At 45.9% G+C, this 11,280-nt stretch overlaps 1 protein-coding gene across 3 annotated transcripts in view; it reads right to left on the reverse strand.

Moving 5' to 3' along the window:
• The window catches only part of CACNB4 (calcium voltage-gated channel auxiliary subunit beta 4), a 135,689-nt gene extending 131,267 nt beyond the window's left edge, over positions 1 to 4,422 (reverse strand). For all 3 annotated transcript variants that reach the window (XR_009558281.1, XM_060279883.1, XM_060279888.1), the window contains exons 1-2: positions 4,273 to 4,422; positions 3,915 to 3,998 (exon numbers count right to left, since the gene is read on the reverse strand). Coding sequence is in view for 2 of the 3 variants with exons in the window: in XM_060279883.1 (XP_060135866.1) it covers positions 3,915 to 3,998; positions 4,273 to 4,329 (141 nt within the window). In the remaining variant the exon portion in view is untranslated. The remainder of the gene's footprint in view (positions 1 to 3,914; positions 3,999 to 4,272) is intronic.
• Between the last annotated feature and the right edge of the window lie 6,858 nt (positions 4,423 to 11,280).

An 11,280-nucleotide genomic window follows, 5' to 3' on the forward strand; every position in this document is an offset into this window, starting at 1 on the left:
GTTGAAACATCATCACCTTTTTTATTTAAAGGAGGTTTTAAACTGGTGGCAGTGGGGGACTGGCAGCAGCGTCCGCTTCAGAACAAATCACCCCTCTGGGGTAAGGCGGAAAAGGATTATTATTATGAGTGTTCAGGTAAGGGAGGACTAGAGTAAGGCATTGAGAGTGAAGGTATACATGACAACTATTCAGGAAGACCAAAGCACTATAGGCTAAAACACGAGAGTTGATGTTGCACTATCAGCTTCAATATATATGTAAGTGGGCAATTGCCAAGAAAATCCAAATACAATCACATTTGACTTCAAAACTTCCCAAAAATGAGGGGACTGGTAAAAAGGAAGTTGAAAGGCCAAGCCAGGAAGGTCAGACCTCTCCAAAATGTTTGGGAGTTGTTTAAAACCACAATATTAGAAGCTCAGTTAAAATGTATACCACAAATTGAGAAGTAACTTTCAAAGGAAGGGAGCTTGAGGAATGCACTCCTCACTGTTCAGAAACTATGCCACTGATGACACCCACATGCTGCACACACAACAGGGACATGCTCTCAGCACACACCCCTTCAGCATCACACACAGTGCCATTCATCCATCAACCCCCAGTGGCGCGTACAAGGATGACCCTTCTACTGCCAGGAGAGGAAGCAGAGCCCAGCCAACATAGCACCCACGTAGCTTCCTGATCAGGGGCCTGAAAGAGACCATCCACAGCCACTCCATGGGACAAAGGTTTAAGAACCACACAAGGATGAAAAGGCTCTTTTGCCAAACAAGGACACACAAGGAGGGCGACCAGATTGCTGGTGGTGTGCTGTGACTTGGTGCCAAGTTTCACCGCGTTCTGTTACGGCAATAAAGTCAAGGCGGTCCTGGATGCAGTGTTGGCTGTTTTGTTTTTGAAATTCCCTTCTTACTGAAATTCCTTGTGCCAGATGTGTAACGTTCTGCCATTGCAAGTGGCATGGCCATAGTCTGGTGGATATGGCTAAAATGTGCTTCTCGCCTGTACTACCCCTGTGCTAAGTTTGTTTCTTATGGGGGAAACAACACCGCCCCAAAGAATGCTGTGCTGATTTCAAGTTCTTACTGCCATCATGTTTTGCTTCGACAAAACATGCTCACAGAAGGTTTCTAACACGAACACAGCCCAGCTCTTTTAAGAAGATATAGAAAGAAGCACTAAGATAGTGATATCAAAAACAAATGTGAAGAACATACCTGTAATAATAATAATAATAATAATAATAACAGCCATAATATAATCAAAATTGAGCACTTTTCTAAGGATAAACTTAAGCAATGGAAATGAAAGCAATAGGATTTAGGCTGCAGGCCTATGCACAGTTAGCTGGGAATGAATTAAGTGAAATTAAAAAGTGATTAACTGGCTGGATCATGCCCAGCATATAATTGCAAACATGTAAAAGTATGCATGTTACAGCTGTGAAAAGATCTCCAAACAACACACCCCTCCACGATATACATAAAACACAATGTAAAGCCCTAAAGTTCCTTCTTTAGACTGAACACTTAGGCAGAAGTAGGTATAACAGATGTTCCACTATTTGGGAGAGCCAAAACCATCTTTTTGACAGTGGCTAGGATCCAAAGAGCAGCTACTTTAGGTACACTCAAGGCACAGCCAGTGGAATATTGACTTTTCTTTCCAACCTGCAATCATAGATCACAAACTTATCTTGAAACACCCCTCACTTTCAAATGAGGTTTGTCAGGGTTAAGATTGGGAAACTGCCACCTGAGAAAGAGATGCAAAACTCCCTATGGCATGCTGAATGAATCACAGTCCTTTTGATCCATGCATAGCATGTAAGCACATAGCAGCTAATTTTGCCTACACACAAAGGTGCTCCGAGACATTCACAGCATGCAAGACAGTAAAAGAGAAGTTTCTTGCATTCGAGTCTAAATTTAACGATCAGTACATCACGGAGTCAAGCCGATGGGATGCGACCTAGTTCAGCTCAGGACAGCTCACCCATTCTCTCTCTCTGAGCAAGAGAAGAATCCAACAAGACAGCCACTAGAATTAACTGAAAACTGCTGTCTAGTAGCATAGAAGGAATATGCTACGTACTGGAAAGATTTAAGAGATTAAATCCCACACTGCTTCCAGTTTACGGGAAAGGATAGTGCAACTTTCCTATATAAGGTCCCAGACCCATTTCCAATTCACCTCCCCTGAGTCATGTGTCTTATTTCTGTCTGTAATATAAAAGTGTCTGCACATAAAACTGGATTCCTTTCATCTAACCTGCCTACAGATATCTGTCTTCTGCCCTTAGGGTCAAATATCTAGCTGCCTTTGTTTCTCTAAGTGTGGGCAAACTTGCATTTGAATCCAAGTGTGTCCAGTCTGACATATTATAGGTCAAGGTGAGGTCAAACGGAGATTTCTTGAATAGCCGAGAAAATATATGTTCAAGGAAGAAAAACTCATCCTTCCTACTTTCCTCCCCACCAGGAACAGGTTAAACTCCATCAGCCAAACCAGAACAGCATTTTAATCTTGTGGATATATAGCCCTGTCCGTAAATCCACTCAGACTGACATCCCTCCCCACCCCCAATTTAAGCCAGTAATAGGCAGCACCATTTCAGAAATAAAAAATATGCCCCCTGGCACCTCAGCTTCTAGGACACCACAACCTGTGCTTTGCATTGCCTATTAATTCTAGATGCATGTGAACTGACTGGAGCTCCTCAGTGACCATGCAAAGGCCAGCTTGTACGGGTTGCAAGAGGCACAGAAGCCCCAATACCAAGGGCTGAAACCTTCTCAGTTCCCAGCATTCTTCTTCAATCCATGCAAACTTTTTGCTGAACAGGCCTAACACAACGCCCAAACAGGAAGGAGGCTCAGGCTGGGTAACTTCACTTGCCCAAACCACCAACCGGCCCATGTGCAAAGAATAAAAAGAAGTATTTTCTTACACAGCTCATAGAATGCAATCTGATCATGTATGCTCCTAGCAAACCCCATCACATGTAAATTGTCTGCTATGAACACATTCAATCTGTATAAGGTGGAAAAGCAAAAGAGTGGGACCCAACCACATGAACTGCCACTGAACCCCCCCCCCAAGTTACCATTCATATTGGTTGTTCGTCCCACTGACTTGGCCCAAAACTATAATCCCAATGTGGTGAATCCCATGACCAGGGGATCGAATCCCCACTGTTATGAAGCTCAGCTAGGTGACCTTGGGCCTGTCACTATCTCTCTCGGCCTAACCTACCTCACAGGGTTGTTGTGAGGAGAAAATAGAGAGTGGGAAAAACTACTTGAAGGAAAAAGTGGGGTGTAAGTGCAGGAATAAATGAATACAATCAATAAAACGAGCCGCCTGGTTGCAATTCCTCAGATACAAGGTCTGTGCTTGCATCCAGGTTTTTATCGGTTGCCACAGCTCAATGCCACTGCACTTTAAAAAAAAAAAGAGGCTCCTTGTTCTTTTCAGAACAGAGCCATTTAAAAACGCCAGTCCCACCAACACTGATTTGTGCCTAAGAAATTGCTTTTCAAGAACCTGGGGAATAAAGGCAGCCTGTGCCCAAGAAACACAATGGTACTTCACCCACGCGCATGTGCGCAAGTGCCTCCCTCTGGCTGAATAAACTCTCTTCGCTGTGCACTTTAGAAAAAAAGAAAATTAAACAACTGGTTGGGTGGTGTTTTCCCTCAAAGTAGCCTAACGTTGCAGCACGAAAAAAAGGAAGCAAGCCCGGGCCCTCACTCACCCCTTTGAGAAGAGGGGTGCGATGGTGGTGGCATCAAAAGGAACAGGAATAAAGAGACGGCATTTGAAAGAGCAGCGGACTGGGCGCCCTCCGCTCTCCCAAAAGGGTTGGCACCGTCGGGCGAGGCAGGCAGCGCCTCCTTTCCCGCCTTACCTGCCGGAGGATGAAGCTGGTGGAAGTTGTGCTCCCGTCGGACCGTTTCAAGCGGCTCCTGCGGGTCGCCGTGCCTCTGCTCCCCTGGGAAACGGAGCGGAGGGAAAGAAGAGCCTTTTAGGAGGCAAGCACCACATTCACACAACCACGACCCCCGCCCGACCCCTGGCGCGCCTCAGCCTCCCTGTTCGCTCTCTGCCCCCCCCCAACCTCCTTCTCATCCCCGACAGGCATCTCTTCCGACGACGCCCCCCTCGGCGCCGGCGCTGCCAGGAGCACCGAGGACTCGACCGAGCCCCATCCCCAGCCTACCCCCCCCCCCCCCGAGGCCACGGGAGAAGCGGAGGGAGAGCCGCACCTGGAAGATGGGGTCCGCCAGCCCGTTCTTGCCGTACGACGATGGGTGCTTGGACATGCTGCGAGCCTGAGGGCGCGGCGGAGGCGGCGGGGGGCTCTCGCCAGGCGCCTTGCAAGACACGCCGCCCCGGTTGGCTCCGGTTGCCGCTCTGCCTGCGCCTGGCAGCTGCGTGCGCGTGGGGATGCAGGAGGAGGAGGCGGCCGGCGGCGGCGGGGCGCTGCTTGGCGGAGCGGCAGGATCCTTAAAGAGACAGCGCCGCTTTTGCACTCCGCTCCCCCCCCCCCCCCCGCAGCCGCTCTCTCACTTTGCAAAGCGCTCAAGCAGAGCAGGCAGCGCGAAAGCCAGAGACCGGTTGGGAATCCTCCCAGCGCCCCTGCACGCACCTGCTCACCCAAACTCGGGTCTCCTTGGATCTTCCCCCCACTCCCGACTAGAACATCGCTCCTGAAACACACACATTATTTTAAATATACAGTGGTACCTTGGTTCTCAAACTTAATCCGTTCCAGAACCAAAAGCGTTCTGAAACCAAGGCGTGCTTTCCCATAGAAAGTCATGCAAAATGGATTAATCGGTTCCAGGCTTTTAAGAACAACCCCTAAAACGTCAATTTAACATTAATTTTACTATCTAACCATAAAATGAAAGCAATAATCAATGTACTGTACTATAAAATAAGACAGAATTGAAGATGATAAAAATTAAAATTATTGTTTTTTAACTTACCTGCACTGATGACAGTCATTGTTTAGATGGGGGGGCTTTTATTCATTTCCGCAATCACACAATCAATCAATCCATCAGTAGCTGAACTGGGTTCCACGCAGTCAGAAAAACAAATTAACTGAAAAAGCCTAAAAAACAAAAATGCAAAATAAATAGCAAGCGCCAAATTTAATGTGTTCCGGAAGTCTGTTTGACTTCCAAAATGTTTGAAAACCAAGACACAGCTTCTGATTGGTGCAGCTGCCCTGCAAACAATAGCCGACAGCCGCATTGGATGTCCAGCTTCTGAAAAACATTCGAAACCTGGAACACTTACTTCTGGGTTTTCGGTGTTTGGGAACCAAGGCATTTGAGAACCAAGATACCACTGTATTAGGTCCCATGGACTGCAAGAAGATCAAACCTCTCCATTCTGAAGGAAATCAGCCCTGAGTGCTCACTGGAAGGACAGATCATGAAGCTGAAGCTACAATACTTTGGCCACCTTATGAGAAGAGAAGACTCCCTGGAAAAGACCCTGGTGTTGGGAAAGATTGAGGGCAGAAGGAGAAGGGGACGATAGAGGACGAGATGGTTGGACAGTGTTCTTGAAGCCACCAACATGAGTCTGATCAAACTGCGGGAGGCAGTGGAAGACAGGAGTGCCTGGCGTGCTATGGTCCATGGGGTCACGAAGAGTCGGACACGACTAAACAACAACAGCAATGTAAGGTTACCAGACGTCCCCATTTCCTGGGTACAGTCCCCATATTTACAAATCTGTCCCCATACAAAATCCATTGAAGTTGAAAAGTGTCCCTGGATTCATTAAAAAAATCTGACGACCTTACTGTAACGCCACACACTTTCTTTCCCATCAACACTTTCCCCCCACTGTCAGCCTTTCAAGTGCCCCAGGGAGGGGGCTTTTGGGGATGCATCTGGTTTCATCAGGTTGACACCGAAGTTGCACTTGTGAAAACACACCCGCAGCACTTTGGAAACACGGGTCTTACTTGAGATCACTTAGCGGGGGTTTCTCCTTCAACTCATATCCTTGAGCTCAAACCTCATTGGATTTTGGGATAAATAGGTGGGTTGCTGCATGTTTTTTTTATGGGGAAGCTAGTAACCTCCTCTAAGCCATGCTCCTCAGAAGGGCATAAGGCAATGAGCCTCCAAAGGTCTATCAAAGTCCACCTTGAGGAAAGCTTTGGCTGTGGTTCAGGGGGGATTTAGCACCTGGCCTGCATGCAGAATGTCCCAGGTTCAATCCCCAAGCATTGCGTGGTAGGAATGGGAAATCACCTTCCTTGAAATCCTGGAGAACCACTGTCAGCAAATGTGGACAGTACTGTGCTATATGGACCAATGTTCAGAGTCTGCTTCCTATGCTCTCACAGTAGCCAACCAGATGCCTATGTAATCACATTCAGGAATACGGTATGCATTATTTCCAGTGTTCCTAGCTTTCCTGCTAGCTTATAGATTTTTCTCAGAAAAGCACATGACTTGAGGTTCTAATTAATGTAGGCCGGATGACTTAAATGCTGCAAAACAACAAAAGGTAAAGGTAAAGGTAAAGGTACCCCTGACCATTAGGTCCAGTCGCGGATGATTCTGGGGTTACGGCACCATGGTATCTTATAGTCCGTTAAATGCCTCGACTTGCCATTTACTCCAGCAGAGGAAAAGACAGAGAGCGAGTGAGCAGGAAAGTGGTTTGAGTTCATGTCCACATAAAGGTAAAGGGATCCCTGACCATTAGGTCCAGTCGCAGATGACTCTGGGGTTGCGGCACTCATCTCGCTTTACTGGCCGAGGGAGCCGGCATACAGCTTCTGGGTCATGTGGTCAGCATGACTAAGCCGCTTCTGACAAACCAGAGCAGCGCACGGAAACGTTTACCTTCCCACTGGAGTGGTACCTATTTATCTACTTGCACTTCGTGCTTTCAAACTGTTAGCTTGGCAGGATTAGGGACCGAACAACAGTAGCTCACCCCGTCATGATCAGCAAGCCCTAGGCTCTGTGGTTTAACCCACAGCGCCACCCACGTCCCTTGCAAAACAACAAAGCCAGGTCATTAAACCTTTTGATTGGTAAGCATTCTAGTTTGTCTTTCTATGCCCAGCACCTCTTATGAATAAGCTCAAGTTTAGGTGGCAGTTGATAATATTTTGAGGCTTTAAAAGCATCCTATAAACACACACCAGTCTTGCAGTCTGTTGCTGATGGTAAATGGGCAGTTGGCGAATAAAATGCACAACAAATGGGACAACTTGAATTTTTATCCTGGTAACAGGTTGCATAGCAACAGCAGAACACAAAGGGCTACAAGGAGCCACTATGAACACAGTTAGGTCAAAAAATATTCTCCCCATCTTCTAACATAGGAGCCAGCCCTTACCTCTTAAATGCAACACAGACTGTGTAGGAATCTTTCACATAAGAGTACCTGTCCTCAGAAATCAAACACTGAATGTCTCCTTGTTTGCAGTCCAGGGTGTGGAAACAGGGGTTGCCCTGAACTGGTACGTTTTTCAAGTTGCCACCCTATGTACTAATAGTGAACTCATTCAGTGAGCTCCTGATATAGCCCCAAAGCTGCCATTTACACACAAGAGGAAGATGTCAACCAAGATCTGCTAAAGTGCAGATACATCTTTAGCAGGTGAGGGATATGTGGAGAGGGGGGTAGCAGCTTTATGGACCAGGGGTGCTCAGTGAGCACAGAATGTTGATGGCCTTGGGGAGGGGGGATAGAGTGGAGTATCTTGGATGGCACTCTGAGCATTCCAATGTCCCATAAAAATATTACCTTTTTGACTACAGACAAATTTTGCCATTGTAATGGTTGTTTTTGCAATGGTGGTTGTACCTCTTGGCATACTCACTATGGGTGAGGAACCCATGCCCCTCCAGATGTTGTTAGGACTCCCAGTTCCCATTATTCATGACTATTGGCCATACTGGCTGGGGTTGATGGAGACTGAAGTCCAGCAACATCTGGAAGGCCACAGCTTCCAGCACCTGTACTGTATGCTTTGCATGAATTCTCCAAGCAATTGCAAACCAAAGGGTTCTATTACCATCAAATTTAATGCACACTTCAATTTTCAAAACCTTTATACCAAAAAGGTATTTGCTGGAGAATGTAAACGGCAACGCGCCATCAAATCTAATGCACGCCTTAATTTTCATGACATAATTTGGCTGGAAAAGGTGTGCATTGCATTCAAGTAAATACAGTACTGACCTCAATAGTTTCAACAAAGCCACACTGCCATCATGGACCAAGAATCCCACCCACCTTAAATATTCCAAAGTCACACAGGTTGGTTTAGAGCACTCCTGCGTGTTCATTGGACCAAATTAAATACAAGGAGCAAAGGAGAGCATGGGATGCAGGGATGGAGCATCTGTAGTCCTGCAGATGTTGTAATCTTCACCAGCCCAAGCCAGTATGGTCAAAAATCATGTAACCGGTACTCTAGCAACATTTCTAGGGCCACATAACTCCCTATTCCTTGGCTGGTGGCAATTTTGAAGGAACCTTCAATGGAGGAAACTTGAAAGAACCCACAGAACTATGGAGCTCTCCTACATTCTGTCTCAACTCACAGTAGCTGATTTAAGACATTAGTAATGAATATTGACCAAAGGGAGAAGTTTGCCTGCCTTTTATTTTGAGGCCTGCAGCCCTGTGTGGAAGTGGATTGATCCTCAGCTATAATGGACTGTGCCGTCCTCTGCAGCATTCTTAATTTTTGGAACACAGAAATCCAGACAGTTGCAGCAGAGTTTTAACCCTATTGCAATTTTGCATATTTCATGTTGTCAATGCAATATAGCTGAAACTTAGTTTTGCCTCACAAGGATATTTTATTTTCCTACCTTTGATGGGCACAATGCTGATAAAATCCAGGCAGCAATGCCTGGAAGTCCAGCATTACACAGAAATATGTCAAAACCTTTTTAAAAAGTGCTACCCTGTGGAGAAGAAAAGTGCAAGTTGGACTTTTATTATAAAATATTTTTGTTCTGTTGTGAAAGCAGAGCTTTGCCACTAATGTTCACATAAAGGAGCTGAACGATTGTGAACAGCTGGAATATTGCAATTTGTAATGGATGTTTCCCCTCCATTAGGAAGCAATATAGGCCTTGCCATTATCCACAGCTAGATATAAGATTTTACAGTATATAGTTTAAAGCTATAAGAACAGAAACAAAAAGGCATATTTTTCCCTTTTAAAAAATAATAATGGAATTATTATTTTCTCTCAGGAGATAGAAAGCCTCTTTGAAGGAAAAGGCACTTACTGTACATTCTGTAAAGATCCACCAGCTTTTGTTAACTTGCTATGCTGAGCACTATTTAGGAATTATGGTACATGCAGTAATTGTCCTTTAAATGCTAATTCCCTCTGTTGGTGTCAAACCAACCTGATACTATCATGAAGTTTTATTCTCCTCTCTGCACTACATATATACATAAAATACCACACAAAAGTCTTACTCTCTGCTGGCAAGGCATCACATTACCAGGGGCTGAAGAAAAAGAATAGTGGTTAACTCGGCAGAGTTCTGAAAGCAAAACCCATTGGCCAACCCCAGAAAAAAAGGGGCATCTTGAATTTAAGGCAGCTCACCGCACATGAACCCACCAAAAAGATTAGAGGGATTCACTCAATGCAAAAAAGTAATTGACAGTATAGGCTCCTGTGAGTTAAGAGTCAGAGTGACTCACAGGAACATTTTGCTCCCAAGCCTTATAAGGATGGCAAGTTACATAATCCTTTATTTCCTACTCTTAACTGGGTCATAAGGTGTCCTTAGCTTGTATTATGTTCTGTGAGTAATCTTTTGCCTTAATGGTTATGAACAATACACTGAACTTCTTCTCTCTCCATTCTTCCATTTCCCCCCTCCTCCCCCGTTTTTTTGAAAGTGCAGATCAGCTGTCTGAGACCTTAGCCAGCGGCAAATTATCTTCATTAATACTATTTGGCACTTGGTAGTTACATGCACAAATCTGGTGCGATTACGTTTATCAGAGTGGCTCAAGGTCAAAGCGTTTAGGAAAGTCACAAGAAAGCAGGAATACTTTTCATAAATACTTACGACTCTAACTGGGCTATGTGCGAGTGTGCATGCACGAGAGACAGACAGACAACACTAGTGATAGCACCATTACCTGTGTAGGGGAGAGGAGCAGAGGTCACAGCAGGGAAAATGGAACCGCCCTCTTAATAAGGGGGCTTCACTGTTGCCAATAATCTGATCGCGTCTCCATTCGCTGGATCAAGATAGATCTTGTGCATTCATTAGAAGTTTGTTTGTGTGCATGGCTTCTCACTGAAGTACAGATATATGTGCAAAGGTCTACTACTACATGGTTAACTGGATCAGACATGCGAATTTTCAAATTCTTCTGCACAAGGAAGGGATCTAGACAACCATTTGGGTAAACAGAAGGCGCTTCTGCTCGCAACAAAGACTCTCCCCGATTACTGCCAACCTTCTGCTCTAGATACAGCCCCACATGCCACATCTCATGCCCAGTGTTTCATCTACTCTCAGAAGCTGGAGAGCCCCCAATGTGGGGGCAAAACTCCATTCACGCTTCTCTGAACCCTACCTACGCATGCTGTTCAACCACAAATGGATGCTGTATGTAAAATTCAGCATACTGATGTTTTCTGTTTTAAATCAGAACCGATTTCCTACTCCTTGTGGCTGCAGCAAGGCTCCCCAGTGAGTGAACAACATGAAACTGAGTCAGAAGGCAAGGCTAGATTCAGTACTAGACATCCTTTGACAGCTGCCAGGGTTCCAATGTCCTGGCAGGGTCCACTGCTGATGCCTGCTGTGAGCACCCCTAAAAAAACAACCACCCTAACACCCAGACTAGTTATTCAAACCAGCCACCATTTATATTTCTCAGGGGACGCGGGTGGCGCTGTGGGTTAAACCACTGAGCCTAGTGCTTGCTGATCAGGTCGGCGTTTCGAATCCCCACGACGGGGTGAGCTCCCGTTGCTTGGTCCCTGCTCCTGCCAACCTAGCAGTTCAAGAGCATGTCAAAGTGCAAGTAGATAAATAGGTACCGCTACAGCGGGAAGGTAAACGGTGTTTCCGTGTGCTGCTCTGGTTCGCCAGAAGCGGCTTTGTCATGCTGGCCACATGACCTGGAAGCTGTACACCGGCTCCCTTGGCCAATAGCGCGAGATGAGCGCCACAACCCCAGTCGGTCACGACTGGACCTAATGGTCAGAGGTCCCTTTACCTTATATTTCCCAG

The sequence above is a fragment of the Zootoca vivipara genome, chromosome 1 (genome assembly GCF_963506605.1).
Source record: "Zootoca vivipara chromosome 1, rZooViv1.1, whole genome shotgun sequence".
Classification (NCBI taxonomy): Eukaryota; Metazoa; Chordata; class Lepidosauria; order Squamata; family Lacertidae; genus Zootoca; species Zootoca vivipara.